At 41.2% G+C, this 22,734-nt stretch overlaps 1 protein-coding gene across 7 annotated transcripts; it reads left to right on the forward strand.

Annotated features, from left to right (window-relative positions):
* The first annotated feature begins 9,692 nt into the window (after positions 1 to 9,692).
* On the forward strand, positions 9,693 to 22,018 carry LOC109260792 (spindlin-2). 7 transcript variants are annotated; one of them, XM_019439242.2, is made up of 4 exons: positions 9,693 to 10,123; positions 10,780 to 11,006; positions 13,029 to 13,104; positions 21,063 to 22,018. In XM_019439242.2, exons 1-4 carry the CDS (start codon positions 9,895 to 9,897, stop codon positions 21,839 to 21,841), a joined length of 1,311 nt encoding a protein of 436 aa, XP_019294787.2. In that variant the 5' UTR covers positions 9,693 to 9,894; the 3' UTR covers positions 21,842 to 22,018. The 7 variants fall into 7 exon arrangements, with proteins under 7 accessions (XP_019294787.2, XP_053747530.1, XP_053747529.1 ...); XM_053891555.1 differs by having other exon boundaries at positions 9,991 to 10,106; XM_053891554.1 differs by having other exon boundaries at positions 10,008 to 10,173.
* The last annotated feature ends 716 nt before the right edge of the window (positions 22,019 to 22,734 follow it).

Genomic DNA, 22,734 nt, shown 5'->3' on the forward strand with positions numbered 1-22,734 from the left:
AGCTGAGAACTTCCCCAATCTGGGGAAAAACAGGCATTGAAATCCAAGAGGCAAAGAGAACTCCCTTCAAACATAACTTGAATCAATCTTCTGGGTGACATATTGTAGTGAAACTGGCAAAATACAAAGATAAAGAGAATTCTGAAAGCATCTAGGGATAAATGGGCAGTAACATACAAAGGTAGACACATAAGGGCAGTAGCAGACCTATCTACTGAAACTTGACAGGCCAGAAAGGAATGGCAGGAAATCTTCAATGTGATGAACAGAAAAAATATGCAGCCAAGAATCCTTTATCCAGCAAGTCTGTCATTCAGAATATAAAAAGAGATAAAGGTTTTCCCAAACAAACAAACACTGAAGGAATTCATCACCACTAAACCAGCCCTACAAGAGATCCTAAGGGGGACTCTGTGAGTGAAATGTTGCAAGGACCACAAAGTACCAGAGGCACCACTACAAGCATTAAACCTATAGACATCACAATGACTCTAAACCCATATCTTTTAAAAATAACACTGAATGTAAATGGACTAAATGCTCCAACTAAAAGACATAGGGTATCAGAATGGGTAAAAAAACAAGACCCATCTATTTGCTGTCTACAAGAGACTCATTTTAGACCTGAGGACACCTTCAGATTGAAAGTGAGGGGATGGAGAACTATCTATCATGCTACTGGAAGTCAAAAGAAAGCTGAAGTGGCCATACTTATATCAGACAAACTAGACTTTAAATTAAAGTCTGTAACAAGAGATGAAGAAAGGTATTATATAATAATTACAGAGTCTATCCATCAGGAAGAGCTAAGAATTATGAATATTTATGCACTGAATTCAGAAGCACCCAAATATATAAAATAATTAATCACAAACATAAGCAACCTTATTGATAAGAATGTGGTAATTGCAGGGGACTTTAATACTCCACTTACAGCAATGGACAGATCATCTAGACACAGAATCAATAAAGAAACAATGGCCCTGAATGACACATTGGACCAGATAGACTTGACAGATATATTTAGAACTCTGCACCCCAAAGCAACAGAATATAGTTTCTTCTTGAGTGCACATGGGATATTCTCCAAGATAGATCACATACTGGGTCACAAAACAGCCCTTCATAAGTATACAAGAATTGAGATCATACCATGCACACTTTCAGACCACAATGCAATGAAACTTGAAATCAACCACAGGAAAAAGTCTGGAAAACCTCCAAACGCATGGAGGTTAAAGAACACCCAACTAAAGAATGAATGGGTCAACCAGGCAATTAGAGAAGAAATTTAAAAATGTATGGAAACAAATTAAAATGAAAATACAATAATCCAAACGCTTTGGGATGCAGCGAAGGCAGTCCTGAGAGGAAAATACACTGCAATCCAGGCCTATCTCAAGAAACAAGAAAAATCCCAAATACAAAATCTAACAGCACACCTGAAGGAAATAGAAGCAGAACAGCAAAGACACCCCAAACCCAGCAGAAGAAGAGAAATAATAAAGATCAGAGCAGAAATAAACAATATAGAATCTAAAAAAAACAGTAGTACAGATAAATGAAACCAAGAGTTGTTTTTTTGAAAAAATAAACAAAACTGACAAACCTCTAGCCAGGCTTCTCAAAAAGAAAAGGGAGATGACCCAAATAGATAAAATCATAAATGAAAATGGAATTATTACAACCAATCCGTCAGAAATACAAGAAATTACCAGCAAATACTATGAAAAATTTTATGCCAGCAAACTGGACAACCTGGAAGAAATGGGTAAATTCCTAAGCACACACACACTTCCAAAACTCAAACAGGAAGAAATAGAAAGCTTGAACAGACCTATAACCAGTAAAGAAATTGAATCAGTTATCAAAAATCTCCCAACAAATAAGAGTCCAGGACCAGATGGCTTCCCTGGGGAATTCTACAAGACATTTAAAGCAGAGATAATAACTATCCTTCTCAAGCTATTCAAAAAAATAGAAAGGGAAGGAAAACTTCCAGACTCATTCTATAAAGCCAGAGTTCCATTGATTCCTAAACCAGAGAGAGACCCAGCAAGAAAAGAGAACTACAGGCCAGTATCCCTGATGAATACGGATACAAAAATTTTCAACAAGATACTAGCAAATCGGATTCAACAGTATATAAAAAGAATTATTCACCATGATCAAGTGGGATTCATTCCTAGGCTGCAGGGCTGGTTCAATATTCGCAAATCAATCAATGTGATACATCACATTAATAAAAGAAAATATAAGAACCATATGATCCTGTCAATTGATGCAGAAAAATCATTTGACAAAATTCTGCATCATTTCTTAATAAAAACCCTTGAGAAAGTCGGGATAGAAGGAACGTACTTAAACATCATAGAAGCCATTTGTGAAAAGCCCACAGCTAATATCATCCTCAATAATAAAAACTAAGAGCTTTTTCCTGAGATCGGGAACACGACATGGATGTCCACTCTCACCACTGTTGTTTAACATAATGTTGGAAGTCCTAGCATCAACAATCAGACAACAAAAGGAAATCAAAGGCATCAAAGTTGGCAAAGATGAAGTCAGACTTTCACTTTTTGCAGATGACATGATATTATACATGGAAAATCTGATAGACTCCACCAAAAGTCTGCTATGACTGATACATGAATTCAGCAAAGTCACAGGATACAGAATCAAGGTACAGAAATCAGTTGAATTCTTATACACTAATAATGAAGCAACAGAAAGACAAATAAAGAAACTGATCCAATTCACAATTGCACCAAGAATCATAAAATACCTAGGAATAAACCTAACCAAAGATGTAAAATATCTGTATGCTGAAAACTATCGAAAGCTTATGAAGGAAATTGAAGAAGATACAAAGAAATGGAAAAGCATTCCGTGCTCATGAATTGGAAGAATAAATATTGTTAAAATGTCAATACTACCCAAAGCAATCTACACATTCAATGCAATCCCAATCAAAACTGCACCAGCATTATTTTCAAAGCTAGAACAAGCAATCCTAAAATTTGTATGTATATTGGTTTTTGTTGCAAAGCAATATGAGTGAAAAAATGTTCAGGCATAAACATTACATTAGGATAAATTTTGGTGACAAATTTAGTATAGAAATTCAAGTTAAAAAAATAATTATTTCCAATAGATAAATAAGATTTTTGCATTAATTTTTTAAATGGATAATGGTAGATATCAAATAGGTGTGGCATTTTTATTTGGTTGCATCCATTTTAAAAAAGCAATGTAAACTTCTCATTTAAAAATTTCAGTATTAACAGTACAAAGCATATTACATCCTTTGTAAGTGCACAGTCCTGTGATAAAAACGTTTTTATGCCATCCTAAAACATGCAGGTGAGTGCATTAATATTTCAGAGTACTTCTAGTGGGTACATGTGGCAAAATTTTTGACCCCCACTGCTTTAAGATGATGATTTACATAAGACCGATGTATTTAAGCTTATACTCAATTTCATTTGTAGATACCCACCACCCCTATGTCTCATGCCTTCAAAGAATATAGGGAGGTTTATAAAATAAAGCATATCACAATACAATATCCCAGATGTCATTGTAATAGGTAGAAAAAGCCAGGTAACGAGCTCGTCTAGTCTTTTGTAGTTCACAGAACTAGGTCTTCTTTTCCAATTGATGAGAGAAAAGTCTCATCAACTGAGGCTTTTTAGGACACATTCTACCCTAGTTTTCTTTGTCCAAGAAACTATTTAATGGAAACTCTACTCCTTGCTACTTAAAACGTAGTTCATGCACCAGCTGCCTGGGTATCACCTGGCAGAATCTCAGGTTCTATTCCAGACCTACTTAATCAGAATCTGCATTTTAATAAGACCCCTCCAGATGATTAATAGGCATGTTAAAATTTGAGTTCTAAGAGTTTAGGCTATATAGTCTAGAGTTTAGTCCTAGGGCATTAACTAATTATTATCATTTAAGGAAAAAGACTATAGTTCAGCTCCAAAGGGAGCCAATCACTCTTAAATATTTTGGATGTACTTCAACAAGCAATTTAAACTACTTTAAGCAATGATTTCTTATCTTATGATTATTTTTTAAGTTATTTCAACCACTAGACTATTATTGTATAAGGAAATACTTTAATTAGAAATCTCAATACAAACAGGTATTATATCAGCTCAATTAAATCATTTCTAATAATCAAACTCATTAGTCTTGCATACCTGTCAATTTTCAATTTATCATTTTAGACTATTTGCTTTACAATTAACAGGCCAAATAAAATGACCACCTAGAATATCATCACTGGAAGAAATTACAAAGATCTTATCTAAGGGCAAAGTGACTCTTAAAGAGATTTTCCAGTGGCTTCAGAATGTGAAAGGGAAAATAAACCTTTCTACTTCTTTGAAGTGCTATCTGTGTAGAACTCAACCCCTTCACCCACATGCTGCTGATTAGCAGTACTTATAAGAAGGTTAGGGATAATGGCACCCCTAACAGTTGATTGAATATGCCCCTGTCAATTTCATGTAGATTCTCTGAGACCACAGCCAAAATCTGTCAAGACAGATCCATCAGTGCAAGACCTATGAAGATCCTCCTCAGGTTGAGGCTATGATGCTGGCTACTGATCTTGGATCCCTCCCCAGGAACTCCTTCACAGTATGTTGATATAAATACAAGAGGCTCACCCTGACCTGTTGCCAAATACTTCTGAGTTTGTTTCTCTGAGGAGTTGGTTTTACTGGGTCAAACCTTGTGTCCCAAAGTAGGTGAATGCCCCTATCTCTACATAATGCCCAGTAGAAATGTTTTATTTTATGCAGAAGAATCCAGAGGACCTGAGTCCCAAGAATTGAAGTGTGGCCCACAAAATGCATCATCTTAAACTCTTGGGCATGGTAGAATGAATCATTTAGAAATCTAAAGATGAACTGCAATGTGTAGATTCTCATCTGGCTAAATCCTTTCTCTGCTGAGAAGACAGAAATTGAATACAACTGGGTTCTTTCCACAGAAATTAAGAAATAGCCTACAATTGAAGGGAAAGCAGATTTTAACACATTGAGATTCCCATCTCCAGTACTTCCAACAATGGGAATCAAGTGAGTTTGGCAAGGAGTTATAGTAGTTAGTGTGGTATTTAAATAAATTGGCTCTTTGAAAGAAAGTAAGATCAAGAACAGACATATATGCCTGGAAAAGGGGTAGGTGCTGACCTGGAAGAATTGCTTAAGGCTCATTGCCAAGGTCACAACCTATATTAATCTGCTTGGATTGCCATAGCAAAATACCATAGACTGGATTACTTAAACAACAGAAATTTATTTCTCACAATTTTAATTTTCTTAATGTTTATTTATTTTGAGAGAGAGAGAAAGAGAGAGAGAGAGAGAGAGACAGTGTGAGCAGGGGAGGGGCAGAGAAAGAGTGAGACACAGCATCTGAAGCAGGCTCCAGGCTCTGAGCTGTCAGAAGAGTCCAACGTGGGGCTCAAACCCATGAACCGTGAGATCATGACCTGAGCTGAAGTCGGATGCTTAACCGACTGAGCCACTCAGGTGCCCCAGTTTCTCACAATTTTAGAATCTAGAAGTCCAAGATCAAGGTGCCAAGCAACGCAGTTCCCAGTGAGAGCCTTCTTCCTGGCTTGCAGATGGCCACCTTCGTACTGAGTCCCTACATGGTAAAGACTGAGCTCTGATGTCTTTTCCTCTTCATATAAGGGCACTAATCCTATTGTGACCTCACCTTCATGACCTCAACTACCCATATTTTCTCCTACAGGACCCATTTCCAAATATCATCACATTGGGAATTAGGGCCTCAACATATGAATTTTTGGAGGACATAATTCAGTCTGCTACACAACCCATTTCCCAAGCCACACTGGATGACTCAATATGAGTTAAGATGGAAGAAGAGGTAGTATATACAGCTGAAATAATGGGGCAAATCAGCCCTGGTTTGTTCATGGATTAAAATATGGTCAGAAACATCCAACCTTTTCCTCATAAATTAAAACTAAATATATATGTAAAGCACAGCTTTAGAATACCCCTTTCCTGATGGCTCTATGTAGTGTTTGCCTATGTATAAATAAAAAGCATTTCAATGGTATCTTGCATAGTACCTTCTTGTCACAGCTTCATGGTAAGAAGTAGACTCGTAGGGAGCTGAACACATGATGAGGAAAGTCCACAAATGCACATCAACTGGCTACACATTCTTCCAATTAGACTTCTGAATGGGCTACACAATTATCATATCCAGGCCAGTAATCCCAGCTTGAGTCAGTCTTTAGATGGACAACTCCAACAGTGTTAATCATAGTGAGGAGATGCCCTTATTTACCAGTGCAATGAAACAAGGAATGTGAGGAACTCAGTATGGTATAACAAAACAACGGAAGAGAGTTTCAAATATCAACAACCTTCTCCCTTTCTTAAAGATAATTGTAAGTGTTTTCCCTAACAATGTATACTTTAGAAGTAGACCACTGACCAAATATCATAAATATGGAATAGTTCTTGATTTCTTCCAGACTGAGTTTATACCACAACTCCATGCAAATGCCATTATACATGCTTAACTTGAATAAATTAATTGGAATTTCTTTAAAAAAAAGATTTATTTTTGAGAGACAGAGTGCATGCAGGGAAGGGAAAGACAGGGAGGGAGACAGAAGATCTGAAGTGGGCTCCATGCTGACAGCAGAGAGCCCGAGGCTGGGCTCCAACTCAGAAGCCATGAGATCATGACCTGAGCCAAAGTCAGATGCTCAATCAACTGAGCCACCCAGGTGCACCAGTTGGAATTTCTTAATACATGTATGGGTAAGTTAACATATGGATAGTATAGAAAGTGTTGTGGAGTTCTGAATATTTTTGGGTGAATCTAAGGTGTAATAACTGTTTAAGAGGATAGGAAGCCTGAAATCTGTGTGCAATGAGAACTCAAAGGCAAATGGAAAGATAAGGGGGTCATAAATAAGGCCGAGACTAAAGAGAAGATAGTATATAAGCAATATATCTGTCCTTAAAGCCTTTGTAGTTTGGAGAAGGCACAAGGTGGGATATGTAAAAACAGTTGGGAAAGTTTGTTCCTTGGTGGTATTTAAGGAGTCATTCTTGCACACTGCATAGATTCTACTTGTAGTGATACCAGAAGAAATAGTTTCTAAGACAACATTAAAGACCTTCCTAAATGTGCCCAGTGGGGTCATTATCAAATTATTCTCTCTTTAACTTAATTCCCAAGAAGGTACAGAAGTTACGACTTACTAGTTTTCCCAGAGGTCAGAAAATTTGTTTTGAGATAGAAGATTTTTGGTGATTTTTATGTACAATGTGAGCTTTGATGCCCTGGGACATTTAATGTATAAATCTCATCATACTGTTTACCCTTATTGGGTCAGACAATTCAAAATCAGGAATGTTAAAGGATAACTGTAAGGAGCCTGGTCCAAATTTCAGCAAAATATTTTTATAAATGAAACCCAAAGACAGAAAAATTCACAAGGAATGGTGTAAATAACATACCCACAAGTTGAAAGAATTTAGAAATAAAAATTTTGCAAGGGTGTAAGTTGTTATGAGCTAACCAAAGAAATCTGTGATTAATTGGAAGTGACTATCTAGGCATAGTATCAGAGAAACATAAATTTTAGAAGAGTCATAGAAGCTTTCAGATTGCCTTTCCAAATAATAGCTTGGAATTGCTATAGACATTGTTAATTACCCTGTCAATATCTATTTCAATCTTCCTCAATTGTGGAGTTCCCATGTCATTTTGGTGGGATTGACCCCACCTCCAACTTTAGGGATGACACTTAATTAACATAAGCCAATTATTCAAATGGATCCACTTTGTTAATGTGATTGCTTTCCAAATAAGTATATACACTGGACCTGAGAAAGTGAATATGGTGTTATCTTTGTCCATATTACAAGATCAGGCAAAGGATCTATGCTGGTCCCAATCAAAGCAAAGCAAAATTTTGCTCAAAAGTTCTTGTAGAGGTTCTCTCTGTCACTACATAAACATAAGGATGTTGACAGCCATATTGTAATATAAGCTTCATGATGAAACTGACATCAGAGAGAAAATAGAAGATACAGCAAAACTGATTTTGGATGCCATCATTGAGTGTATTCATTTATTAGGATTGTATTAAAAGGGTAACAAAGAGGGGCACTTGGGTGGCTCAGCATGTTAAGTGTCCAATTTCATCTCAGGTCATGATCTCATGGTTCACAAGTTCGAGCCCTGTATCTTGCTCTATGCTGATAGAGCAAGCAAGCCTGGAGCTTGCTTCAGATTCTGTGTCTCCCTTCTCTCTGCCCCTCCCATGAGCACACACTGTCTCTCTCTCTCAAAACTAAATAAACATTAAAAAGACATAACAAAGAGGGGCTGCTTGGTGGCTCAGTTGGGTAAGCGTCCAACTCTTGCTTTTGGCTCAGGTCATGATCCCACAGTAGGTAGGATTGAGCCCCACATTGGATTTTGTGCTGACAGTGCAGAGCCTGCTTGAGATTCTCTCCCTTTCTCTCTCTTCTCTCTCTCTCTCTCTCTCTCTCTCTCTCTCTCTGCTCCTCCCACGCTTGTGTGTGCATTCCCTATCTCACTCAAAATAAATAAATAAACTTAAATAAAAAGTAACAAAGACTCAGAGTCTTAAACCATGCAAATTTATTTTCTCGCGGTTCTAGAACTTATCAATCCAAGATCAAGATGTCCAAGTCCCAGATTTCAGGTTTCACTTCTTGGCTTCCACATGGCCATGTTCTCCCTTGTCTTTGCATGGTCTTTCTTACATGTGTGCCTGTGTTCTAATCTCCTCTTCTTATAAAGACACCAGTTACATTGGATTAGTGCCCACCCATGTGATACCATTTCACCTTAATTACTGCTTTACAGACCCTACCTCCAAATACATTAACATTTTGAGGTACTGTTAGGACATAAATTTATTAATTTGGAAGAGAAGTAATTCAGCCCATGAGACTAGGCACAAAGACTAAGCCTAATGATACTTACCAGATTTTTCAAATAATTAGTCAATAATTACGTTTATTTTGAATCATTTTGAGATTTCTTTCCTCGGGCAAGTAGCTGATAACATCTTACCAGATATAGTACCATACGATTATTGATATTTTACAGAATTATAAGATATGTTGAAACAATCTATAAACAACATAAGCGGATACAAACAAGATTCAAAATGAATAACACTTTATGCAAAACTAGATAAGGTTATTGCTGACTGTAATCAAATTCGAGAAAAACTCGCTGAGTTTAAAATAAGCCACTATTTTCCAAATACAGATCTCAAAATCTAAGATGCTCACACCTGCTTTGGATAAATTCTTATTATGGACATTTCTGCGGATATGCATAAATGGAGAATTATGTCTGTATGTTATGTGATTGCAGAGGTGTGTACTTCATATTACATGTCTGGGGATATGATTACCTGTAAATACATAGAGAAGATGTGCATGTATATACATATCATAAATTTTCCTAGGAATATAAAGGATTTCTCTACTATGTGTGTTTTGGGTAAGGTATTTTTTCGTGAATTTGTGAATATGCAGAAAGTGTGAAGAATATGTGAAAAAAATGAAAAGTAATTCTAGCAGGAGAGATGAGAGGTGGAGCTAGAGAGCCTGAGATAATGGGGTTACACAAGAAGAGGAAAGGACAACTTACAGGTCTCAAGGATCTGATTTTTGGAAACAGGAGGAACAGCCAAGGAGTAGTTGAAAGACTAGGAAGGCTGGTTGCCTAGTATTTAGCAGGAAGGGGAGGCCTCTTTACCGACAGGAAACTGAAAGTCTACTCCTATACAGAGAGAGGGAGGAGACTGCGGCGGCGGCAGCGGCTGGTGGGAGCCCGATGTGGCAGAGGGGCAGCCGCCGCCGACCGGGAGGCGGAGGGCCCGCGAAGCTCAGAGCTGGGGATACCGCCGCCATCCTCTTCGCCTACCCCGCGGCCCTCCTAGACGCGCTCCCCGCCTACAGATCCACCCCTCCCAGCCCGTGCAAGCACCCGGCTCGTCGCCTGCTGATCCTCCTTCGACACAGGCTCACCGCGGAGGCAGCAGCGAGGTGTCCGATTTGGGCACGTGAGGCCCGCGACCCGGGGCGGCGGACGCCAGCTAGGGCAGGGCCATTGGTGGGCTCCAGGATGAGGAGGGGGGATGGGATGGACTCCTGCTGGAGATAGGGGGTGGAGGCGGGAGCTGGGTGAGGCTTGGGAGGGGGAGTGCGATGGGAAATAGGAAAAGGAGGTGGCGTTAGGAGCCAGGCAAGAAATTGAAGGTGAGCCTGGCGGAGTGAGGGTACCGGATGCCAGAAAGCGATTGTGGGTAGACAAGGGGTGTATGGGCAGCAGGCTGGGGTATCCAGGGCGGGAGGACAGTGAGTGCGTGCGGATCAAGGCGGTGAAGGAATAGACAGGCGCTTTGCAGGGCGCTGAGAGTGGGCGCCAGGGACGGGTGGTGGAGGCAGTGGGCTCTGAACAAGGAGGTAGCCCGCCCCCTCCTGCAGAGTTCCTAACCCTGGCCAGCACCACTGCCGCTGCCGCCCTTTCCCGCAGTCTAAAGGAACCTAGGAGGGAGAGCACTTGCAGGCACACAGCCAGGATTTCCAGCACTGCTGCCAGGCTCATGGGGGAAAATTTAGGTTCTGACGCAGGGTACAGAGACACGTCGCTGTTGGGAGAACTTCACCTTATGGCATACTGAATGTTTCTCTCTTCTCTTCTCTCCTCCCCCTGCAGGCATGAAGACCCCCCACGCACAGGAGGCCGAAGGGCAACAAACCAGGGCAGCTTCGGGACGGGCTACTGGGTCCACAAACATGACGAAGAAAAAAACCTCCCAAAAGAAGCAGCGAGGCAGACCTTCGTCCCAGTCCCGCAGGAACATCGTGGGCTGCAGAATTTCACATGGATGGAAGGAAGGTGATGAGCCCATCACCCAGTGGAAAGGAACCGTTCTGGATCAGGTGCCTATAAATCCCTCTCTTTATCTGGTGAAATATGATGGAATTGACTGTGTCTATGGACTGGAACTTCACAGAGATGAAAGAGTTTTGTCTCTTAAAATTCTTTCCGATAGGGTGGCATCATCTCAAGTCGGTGATGCCAACCTTGCAAACACCATAATTGGTAAAGCTGTGGAACATATGTTTGAGGGTGAGCATGGTTCTAAGGATGAATGGAGGGGAATGGTCTTAGCCCAAGCACCTATCATGAAAGCCTGGTTTTATATTACCTATGAGAAAGATCCTGTCTTGTACATGTACCAGCTTCTAGATGATTATAAAGAAGGAGACCTCCGTATCATGCCAGAGTCCAGTGAGTCTCCTCCAGCAGAGAGGGAGACAGGAGGAGTTGTAGATGGCCTGATAGGTAAGCATGTGGAATATACCAAAGAAGATGGCTCCAAACGGATTGGCATGGTCATTCACCAAGTGGAAGCCAAACCCTCTGTGTATTTCATCAAGTTTGATGATGATTTCCATATCTATGTCTATGATTTGGTGAAAAAGTCCTAACTGTTAGGGTAAACTTTGCCACATTTGTGAGAACAAATGTATACTTTGTAGACGTGCAAAACAATGTTGCTTTTCAGTGTATTGAAAGCTTAAGGGTCCCTGTTAATTCAACATCTTTGCCAGCATAACTGTTGTTTTTTTTTTTTTTTTTGAAAAATACAAATATGTGGACATGACATGCTGTGTGTAAGGACTTTGTCATGTTGAAAAGATTGGGTGTGTTTGGTGGATGGGGCATGAAAGGAAGGGACAGCTGTAAATGCAGGCTGTGAATAAAGTTCAGCTAGTATCATAATCAGTCATCTAAAAATGGAATAGGACTTAGCTGGTCTGGTCTAGAGAGGGGGGAGGAGAAGGAACTAGAGATGGGCTGTAGAGGGAGGGAGAAGGGGAGGTGACTGCTTAGGAAGAGGCTCCCTGGAGGAGGGATGGCCTAAGAGAGAGAGGCACCCAACTAGGAGGGGGTAGAGAATAACAGAGAGAGAGTGAGATCTTGGGGCTTAGAGGAAAACAAACAGAATGCCTTGAGTAGAGAGGGGCTCAAAGTAGCTTAGAAGAGGTCCAGAGCAAGGGGCAGGGGGAGAGAAAGTTGGCAGGAATCTGGAGGATACTCAAAGGGAGGGTCTGCACATGAGTAAGGAGTCAGAAGGGGAGGAACACTGAGGAAGGAAGAATTCCAAGCAGAAAGATTGACAGAGGAAGTGAGAATGCAGAAAAGGAGGTGTGGGGAGTGGGGCCCAGGAGACATGGGAAAGCCCAGGAAAAAGTTGGACTTCTGGCAGTATCCACATTGCCTTCCCCTGGCTCTGTGCAGAAAAGATGTAACAGCTGTCAAAGAAGCCAAATGGGTTGGAAGTTCCCTAGAATGGCATTTTCACAGGGATGACTTGAGTTAAGTAGGAGCCAACTTTATACCTAAAAGGCTTTTCTTATTTCAGGGAGCTCATGCCACACCTGCCGAGCAGAACCCAAACCCTCGGCTTAAACACACTGACCTGACACCCCATGAGCTGGGGGCTGTAAGCAGTCTCCTCACTTTTCCCAGAGGACCAGGTGCAGTAATCTTGGACCCGGAGGTCTTGGTTCATTTCCCTTACACTGGATAAACAATTCTTGTGGGGCGTAGGTAAGCGGGGCGCTCAGGACTTAAGAGATGTGCCTCCTTGCGTTTGGAAAGTATTTTATCCAAAAAAAATTAGAACCTTACTGAAGTCAGGTACAGGAGTCCCCTCACTGTTCTTTCTCCTACTGGACTGTGCCTTGCCTCCCTAGAGAGGAGGGGCATCAGAGGATTGAGCCTAATGTTTATCTCAGGACATGGGGAGTACTTGACAATCCATGCCTAGCTCAGCAGCTGCCTGAAACCACAGGTGGTTCCACCCAATGCTTCACTGAATGGAGGTCTGCTGCCTCTAGAGTCCCTATTCAGGCTATACCGTGACAAAGCTGGTGGCTACTGACCCTTCACAGGTACCTCCTGACCAGCCTTGCCCACCTCAAGCACACAGGGAAGCTGTGATGGAAGTTTGTGCAGCTCTGTTTCCAGGTGAGATGGATGGCATGGGGCAGTCGGGCTGGGAGTTGTGACTTTGTATAACTAACTCTTTCAACTGTATAATGCCACATAGAGGGGCGGTGGTTGGTGGGGAGAGGGTGCAGTGACCCCAATAAAGTCCCTCAGGGGTATGGCGATCTAGCACATGGGTCTGTGTCCTTCTCTTTTTCTCCCCCTTGTCTTTCTCCAGTCATGTTGTGGAAGGTTCCTTCAAAACCTTCTCTCTGATTTCCCCACCCTACACTTCACTAAGATATGCCCCTGCCCTCAAAGAAAGAGTTAAGGTGAGCTCACTGCTCAGTCTTCCCTAACTCCATACATTTGGGGGGGGCGGGGTGGGGGTGGGGGGAAGGGCCAGGTGGTGGCAGGGAGCTTCTAGAATTTGAAAAAAAAGTGGTAATTCTAGTTCACTCTCTACACCCAACATGACCTGAAACTGTTTGCCTGAAGAATCACACAAGGCAAGCCCACCTTGCAGGGACTGGTTTTCTTTCATCACACAATTTAGTCTAGCAAACACCTGCAGGCCACCCACAGGCCAATTTCAGTCAGCTGTCATGTTTTCTTCGATCCTGGTGTTTTCCATTTTTAAATTAGTTACTTAGACATTTGGGAGATTTCACATTACAAAAATCCATATTTCTGGCCCACCTCAAAACAAAATAAAACAAAACAAAAAACAAAACAATAAACTGAGAATTAACATTCCACATTCCAACAAGGATACAAGCATCTGGGTCTGAGGAAGGGCTTTGCCCATTTTAGACTCTGAATGCTCTCTCAAACTAGCCATACCCCCAGCTGGCCTGATTCACTCACTGGAATAAAATTTCCAGTTGTCCCCTGAAGGCATTTGCATTTGTAGCTTTGGGGCTAGACCCAGAGGAAACTGCCTAGCCCCACTTTTGGCGTAAGCTCACCCCATTTGCTTTTTTTTATTACATCTTTTAATGTTTATTTATTTTTGGGAGACAGAGAGACAGAGTGCAAGCAGGGGAGGGGGAGAGAGAGAGACACACACATAATCTGAAGTAGGCTCCAGGCTCTGATCTGTCAGCACAGAGCCCAACACGGGGCTTGAACCCACAAAGTGCAGGATCATGACCTGGGCTGAAGTCGGACACTTAGCCAACTCAGCCACCCAGGCACCCCCAAGTTGTTTTTAATTCATTTGCTTTATCTTCATCCCACCAATACTTTAGGTAGGCTCTGTGCCAGGCAGTCTTCAGGCTCAGGTAATGAACAAAATAAATGAAACAATCTTACCCTGGTGGAGCTTTCATTTTAGTGCGGGAGACAGACAGTAGCCAAGGTACAATAAGTGAAATGTAAAGTATTGTCAAAGTGGTAAGTGTGAAGAAAGGAAAAATAAAGCAAGGAATGGGGAATTGGAATTCCAGGTGTGAGGCTGAAATTGGATAGATAGAGTCCAGGGAGGGGCTCACTGAGAACATGACTTTTGAGTAAGGACCTGAAGGCAGTGAAAGGACCAGTCCTGTGGCTGTCTGGGGAAGGAGCATTCCAGGTAAGAGGGACAGCAGGGCAGGAGTAAGCCGCACATACTCAAGGAACACTGAGGATACCAGCATGGCTGGAGCTGAGAGAGTAAGGTAGAGAATATCAGGAAAATGAGTTGAGAGAAATGATGGGGATCTGGCAGAAGCTGATAGCTTAGAGCCTTGGAAGTCCTAGAATGGAATTTGGTTTTTACACTGAAATTGATAGGGATCCATTGAGTATTTTCAGCATAGGCAGGGCATGATTCCCTCATATTCTAATAGGAACACTTGCAACTTTGGAGAGTGTCTCTGTTGGGTACGTGGATCGAAAAAGGGAATTTATTCAGGACTATTCCCATATTCCAGTAACAGGTAATGGTGGGTTAAATTTATCTGACAGCAGTGGTATGATAAAATTGGTTTGAATTCTAGGTACATTTTGAAGCATAGCTCTCATGATTTTCCCTTAGAGAAGATATCTTGTGGAAGGAAATGTAGGAGGGGTAAATGACAACAGTAAATTCCAGACTTTCTGATATCTTTGAGCCAAATAACATCTCAAACAAGGACAACAACAACAATGACGAGAAAGGAAGCATTTGGGCTCTTACTGCCTAGGGTTGGTTGTATGATCCTGATGTAGTGAAGTCATGGAGAATGAGAAACTAACCACAAAAACTTATGTAAATTTTTATTCTCAGCTTTACCCCCTTGGAATGTTTTCTAGTTCTTCTATTGGAGCTAAGTGAAAACTAAATGATGCTATCATGGTAATGGGCAGCAGGTACCCAGATTTTGTCATGGATTTAAAACAGTACAGAATTTAACATAATTGGGTGTAAAAGGAGGCATAATTTTGACAAGTCTTGTGCTGTGTCTGGGTAAAGGACAGATACCTATGCTCACATAGAATGATTCAAAATCCATTGTGCATGTCATATTCCATTCCCCATTTCCCAAGCCCAAGTGTTCTTTCTGAGTATAAGTTTAAAATGGAAGTGGGTATAGTATAATGAGTTATTAGTGATGAGATCACACAATCAGTCTTGGATTTTGCATGCATTACTACTAAAGGGATATGGTCAGAATTTCCCAAGTCTTTTCCCCATGTCCTTCCTGGAGACAATTGCAAAGTAACACTTTGGAATACCAAAAGTTCTTTTCCGTCTTAGAGATGACAATACATTTCCTAATAACTCATTTCCTGTATTTATTTTTTTAATTTAAATTCAAGTGTATTTATATTAGAGAATTAATGCTATGTCCTGGCATACTCCTGATGGTTATTCCTTCCCTTCCAGATTAAAATTGTGCCACAGCTCAAAATAATGTTTTGGTTGAGGTTTTAGAATACTGATAAATAAAATCCTTTTTCTTTTTGCAAATTTGTAACCATTTGAGAGACAAGCACAATAATTACACAAATTGACCTCAAAATATCTCTTTTATAATTGATAAAAGCTGGATTGGTGGACATGCTTAGCTATGAGGCCACAAGGATTACCTCATACTTCACCTACTCATGGGCAAAGCTGGATAACTCCAAGTCTCCCTGATAGAAACAGGTGCCCCTAGCCTGCAAACCTTATTGTATGTTTGAGAATAAATGTTATTGCATCTTCTATAATATTTTTAAAGTTTACTTATTTATTTAGAGAGCACATGAGCAGGGAATGGGTAGAAAGAGAGAGGGAGAGAATCCCTAGCAGGCTCCATGCTGTCAGTGCACAGCCCAACATGGGGCTCAATCTCAGGAACCATAAGATCATGACCTGAACCAAAATCAAAAGTGGAATGCTCAACTGACTGAGCCACCCATCCCTGGATTTCATCTTTTGCCTAAAAGAGATAAATCCAAGAGACAACTCAATTCTCACCTGTCCAACTCTTAGCAATCTCACCAATTAAAGAAGTCATTGGGAGATATGAAGCCAGGGAAATGAGGGTCTTATTTGACAACTATTATACATAATCATTGATAGAAGAATCAAAATGAAATATCTCTTTTTTTAAATAAAAAATGCTTATTGAAGTACATTATTGACACATTGTATTAATTTCAGGTATACAACATAATAATTTGATATTTGTATATATTATGAAATGATTACCATAGTTACAAAAATTTTTTTGTTGTGATGAGAACTTTTAAGATCTCCTCTTTTAGCAGCTTTTAAATATGCAATGTAGTACATTAACTATAGTCACCATGGTGCATATTACATCCCCATGACTTATTTATTTTATAACTGGAAGTTTGTACATTTCACCCATTTTGCCCATAATTTCTTTACTTTGTGCAGTTAATATGTTGTAGAACATACTGAACATAATTTTCAATGGGTTATGGTTTAGGGGATTAATATTTTCTGTGTGACTTTAATGTCCTTTTAAAGATCAATTTGAGAGGCTTCTGAGGTAAACTGTGAATTGCCTAACTAATTAAAGAACTAACAGCAGATATTGAAGGAGGGCCCTCACAAAGTATGGGTATGACTTCTCTGACTCCACTATAATCATCTTGTCTCCATCACGAAGGGAGGGAACTGCACCACTGGTTGTCCACAGGAGTGCCTAATTAACCCATTGGCTTAAAAGAGACTAAAATGTGGATAGGGGAATACTCTTATCATTAAAATCACTTTAAAATGTTACCTAAAATATGACAGATCACCTTTTCAATGTATAACTGAGCTTTAAAGATTGTGAGGAAAATACCCAGGGTCCAACAATGAACAGAGAACTGAAAAAAGCAGTAAACACATGACCTGATACTTTGACAGCATGGAGGGAAAAGGGCATTGTCTCAGTAATTAAAAATTATAGAAAAGAAGTTCTTACCCCTGATTAAATTGTGTATGGGGAGCTAAGGTCTCCTTGTCTTTCTTTCAGTTCTTCATATAATAGCCAGTGATCTTTTAAAAATATAAATGAGATTATATCACTGTCCTCCTTAAAACTCTCCAAAGGCTTCCTATTACAGTTGACATCCAATCCAATCTTCTTGTTTTACCCTGTAATCCCTAGATAATGCATTCTCAACTAGGATAATATTGCCCCCAAGGGGGAAGAAATTGATCCCTGGTGTGGTGGGAGGTGAAAAAAAAAATCTTACCTGTTACAAAGGTTTGTGATCCTCCAAAGCTCAACTGTATGACAAAATCTTATTTTTAGAATTACTCTCATTGAGTTTTCTTGGATATTCCATGAGCAACACTGATATTGAGTTAATGGAAAATATACAAAATGTATACAAGATCAGTGTTAAAAAAAAAACATAGCAAATAGGTGGCTCTGATTGGAACACTTTCAATCCATTGCTTATTCCTGAAGTCATATCATGAGAAGTGGCCTATGTGTGCCTATTGGCTGTCCTCGAGTATCTTTACATTTTGTCCTCCATGCCTTTGTGTGTATTTTGTGCTTTGTGAATTAAAACAACATATATTTAATTCTACAGTAGTTATCCAACTCATTATTTATGCCAAATGATGCAAAGGAAAAAAATGTCAGTGACATATTAATAAATAGCAGCTAGTTAAAACATCAAGTTAAAGTTAAAAGTTGAGTTTACTAAAAATAACCGTTAAAAATTACTTTTTCAATTGTTTTGCTTTTGTTGGAAAAAGTTTTCAAATTATTTTGGAAGCAGGATATACTGATATGTACATAAATTTCTATTTTGCATTTGTAAATTGTATACATTATCATTTACATAGGTAAATAAATTTCATTAAAAGTCGCTCAACAAATACAGTTAAGTTAGATGTTAGTAATTTCCTAATTTTTAATTTAACTTCTATCTTCAAACTTTAGTTATTCTTAACCTTACATCAAGCTTGCTATTACACATACATTCATTAAGCAAATACTTTGCAATTTAAGATAACCTTGAATTTCAAGTAATAGTAAGCACAGACTCAAATTGCTTTAACTACAAAAAAAGTTTTCTATCTCATAACTTCAAGCCCAAAGTAGGACTCCAGAAATGGGTATGATTAGCGGCTAAATGAAATGATCAAAGGGCCCTGGGTATTCCCATTCCCCCTTTGCTATCTTCATAATGCTAGTTTTGCTCACAGGCTGGTTACAGAGATTCCAAGGGTTATATATGACATAGCATCCTAATTTGCATAAGCACTAAATGTGAAACTCTTTTCTCATGCTTAGTGACAATATGTTAATGTTCTCTCATACTTTGATTGTTCAGTCAAGATTTTTATCCATTTTATTTTCCCTTTTAGGAATTATTTTATTGTTTTCAGCTTATTCTGTTAATATTCAGCACATCACCTGATTCAGTAACTGTTCACTTGATTAACTATTAACCATTCATATTCTTTACTGCTCTTTGGATTGTTCATTTGGATTTTCTTATGTTTTACTTTGCTTCATTTAAGATGTAAAATGAAATATTGATATGGGAATAAATTTACTGTAAATTTCCCCAAATATTTAAACAATTATTCCAGCATCCCTTTTAGAATACCCGTTCTTTCCTAACTGAATTGTAAAATGATCAATTTGCCTAATTATTGTTTTCTAAAGTTATGTTTTCCAAAGCTCTCCTTTCTGATTAGTAGATCATGTTACTAGTTATGGTGGAAACATTAGACTAAATGTACAGTAATGAGAGAAAAGTTAACTTGTGGTTACTGTAAAACTGAGTTTTATGGAATGATGACCAGACATATAATAAGGGCTCAATAAATCTTTGTCGAATGTACAGGAGAAATAATGGTTTCAAAAAAATCTAATGTCTTGAGAGAATGTTTACGCCTTATGGAAAAGAGCAGGACGTGAAATTGCATATATGAAATTATCCCAGTTCTGTAAGAGCATAGAAAAATGACAAAAAAAAATGACTATTAAGATTTTTCTGTGAGCCCTGGTGAATGGGAGCTGGAATGAACTGCATTTGATTATTTTCTTCATATCAATTTTCTGAAATGTACACAGTGTTAAAATCGTGCAAAAAATTGCAATACAGTAACAGAAAAAAAGAAATAAATAAAAGAAAAAAGGGAGAAAACTTTCTAAGAAGTAAAGTCCAGGAAAGAGCAGTCAGAAAAAAAATTACACAGAGATTGTGTCAAGATGGAAGACTGAGCACTATCACACTTCTCTCTTCCCATCACAAATCCTTGTAAATTATAAAAAAGGCATATTTTGTATAAAGATTAACTACAATAAGGGCTCTAGGATTAAGAAAAGACTAATTCCTGGAAGAAGATACCAGATGGGGCAGGTCAGAGGAGGCAGGGGCACTGAGAGGGTGAAACTGGAGGTAAGAACAAAACTAAGTCCAGATCTGGGGAGGAAGAAAGAGAAGGGGCAATGGGGGAAGGGCAGAAAGTTGAGGACTCCCCTACTCCTTCTTTTGGAAAGGGGTAGGAACTTGAGACCCAGAGCAACTTCCAGGCACAAGGTGGTGGGCTTAAGAGTTGGGGGAAGGGGGTGGGCAAGCAGTGTTTGGCAGGAAGGGGAGGCCTCTCTCCTGGCAGGAAGCTGCGCTACGGAAAGAGGGAGGAGACTGCGGCGGCGGCAGCGGCTGGTGGGAGCCCGATGTGGCAGAGGGGCAGCCGCCGCCGACCGGGAGGCGGAGGGCCCGCGAAGCTCAGAGCTGGGGATACCGCCGCCATCCTCTTCGCCTACCCCGCGGCCCTCCTAGACGCGCTCCCCGCCTACAGATCCACCCCTCCCAGCCCGTGCAAGCACCCGGCTCGTCGCCTGCTGATCCTCCTTCGACACAGGCTCACCGCGGAGGCAGCAGCGAGGTGTCCGATTTGGGCACGTGAGGCCCGCGACCCGGGGCGGCGGACGCCAGCTAGGGCAGGGCCATTGGTGGGCTCCAGGATGAGGAGGGGGGATGGGATGGACTCCTGCTGGAGATAGGGGGTGGAGGCGGGAGCTGGGTGAGGCTTGGGAGGGGGAGTGCGATGGGAAATAGGAAAAGGAGGTGGCGTTAGGAGCCAGGCAAGAAATTGAAGGTGAGCCTGGCGGAGTGAGGGTACCGGATGCCAGAAAGCGATTGTGGGTAGACAAGGGGTGTATGGGCAGCAGGCTGGGGTATCCAGGGCGGGAGGACAGTGAGTGCGTGCGGATCAAGGCGGTGAAGGAATAGACAGGCGCTTTGCAGGGCGCTGAGAGTGGGCGCCAGGGACGGGTGGTGGAGGCAGTGGGCTCTGAACAAGGAGGTAGCCCGCCCCCTCCTGCAGAGTTCCTAACCCTGGCCAGCACCACTGCCGCTGCCGCCCTTTCCCGCAGTCTAAAGGAACCTAGGAGGGAGAGCACTTGCAGGCACACAGCCAGGATTTCCAGCACTGCTGCCAGGCTCATGGGGGAAAATTTAGGTTCTGACGCAGGGTACAGAGACACGTCGCTGTTGGGAGAACTTCACCTTATGGCATACTGAATGTTTCTCTCTTCTCTTCTCTCCTCCCCCTGCAGGCATGAAGACCCCCCACGCACAGGAGGCCGAAGGGCAACAAACCAGGGCAGCTTCGGGACGGGCTACTGGGTCCACAAACATGACGAAGAAAAAAACCTCCCAAAAGAAGCAGCGAGGCAGACCTTCGTCCCAGTCCCGCAGGAACATCGTGGGCTGCAGAATTTCACATGGATGGAAGGAAGGTGATGAGCCCATCACCCAGTGGAAAGGAACCGTTCTGGATCAGGTGCCTATAAATCCCTCTCTTTATCTGGTGAAATATGATGGAATTGACTGTGTCTATGGACTGGAACTTCACAGAGATGAAAGAGTTTTGTCTCTTAAAATTCTTTCCGATAGGGTGGCATCATCTCAAGTCGGTGATGCCAACCTTGCAAACACCATAATTGGTAAAGCTGTGGAACATATGTTTGAGGGTGAGCATGGTTCTAAGGATGAATGGAGGGGAATGGTCTTAGCCCAAGCACCTATCATGAAAGCCTGGTTTTATATTACCTATGAGAAAGATCCTGTCTTGTACATGTACCAGCTTCTAGATGATTATAAAGAAGGAGACCTCCGTATCATGCCAGAGTCCAGTGAGTCTCCTCCAGCAGAGAGGGAGACAGGAGGAGTTGTAGATGGCCTGATAGGTAAGCATGTGGAATATACCAAAGAAGATGGCTCCAAACGGATTGGCATGGTCATTCACCAAGTGGAAGCCAAACCCTCTGTGTATTTCATCAAGTTTGATGATGATTTCCATATCTATGTCTATGATTTGGTGAAAAAGTCCTAACTGTTAGGGTAAACTTTGCCACATTTGTGAGAACAAATGTATACTTTGTAGACGTGCAAAACAATGTTGCTTTTCAGTGTATTGAAAGCTTAAGGGTCCCTGTTAATTCAACATCTTTGCCAGCATAACTGTTGTTTTTTTTTTTTTTTTTTGAAAAATACAAATATGTGGACATGACATGCTGTGTGTAAGGACTTTGTCATGTTGAAAAGATTGGGTGTGTTTGGTGGATGGGGCATGAAAGGAAGGGACAGCTGTAAATGCAGGCTGTGAATAAAGTTCAGCTAGTATCATAATCAGTCATCTAAAAATGGAATAGGACTTAGCTGGTCTGGTCTAGAGAGGGGGGAGGAGAAGGAACTAGAGATGGGCTGTAGAGGGAGGGAGAAGGGGAGGTGACTGCTTAGGAAGAGGCTCCCTGGAGGAGGGATGGCCTAAGAGAGAGAGGCACCCAACTAGGAGGGGGTAGAGAATAACAGAGAGAGAGTGAGATCTTGGGGCTTAGAGGAAAACAAACAGAATGCCTTGAGTAGAGAGGGGCTCAAAGTAGCTTAGAAGAGGTCCAGAGCAAGGGGCAGGGGGAGAGAAAGTTGGCAGGAATCTGGAGGATACTCAAAGGGAGGGTCTGCACATGAGTAAGGAGTCAGAAGGGGAGGAACACTGAGGAAGGAAGAATTCCAAGCAGAAAGATTGACAGAGGAAGTGAGAATGCAGAAAAGGAGGTGTGGGGAGTGGGGCCCAGGAGACATGGGAAAGCCCAGGAAAAAGTTGGACTTCTGGCAGTATCCACATTGCCTTCCCCTGGCTCTGTGCAGAAAAGATGTAACAGCTGTCAAAGAAGCCAAATGGGTTGGAAGTTCCCTAGAATGGCATTTTCACAGGGATGACTTGAG

Source organism: Panthera pardus, unplaced genomic scaffold, assembly GCF_024362965.1.
Source record: "Panthera pardus isolate Hobbes unplaced genomic scaffold, ASM2436296v1 HiC_scaffold_27, whole genome shotgun sequence".
Taxonomy (NCBI): domain Eukaryota; kingdom Metazoa; phylum Chordata; class Mammalia; order Carnivora; family Felidae; genus Panthera; species Panthera pardus.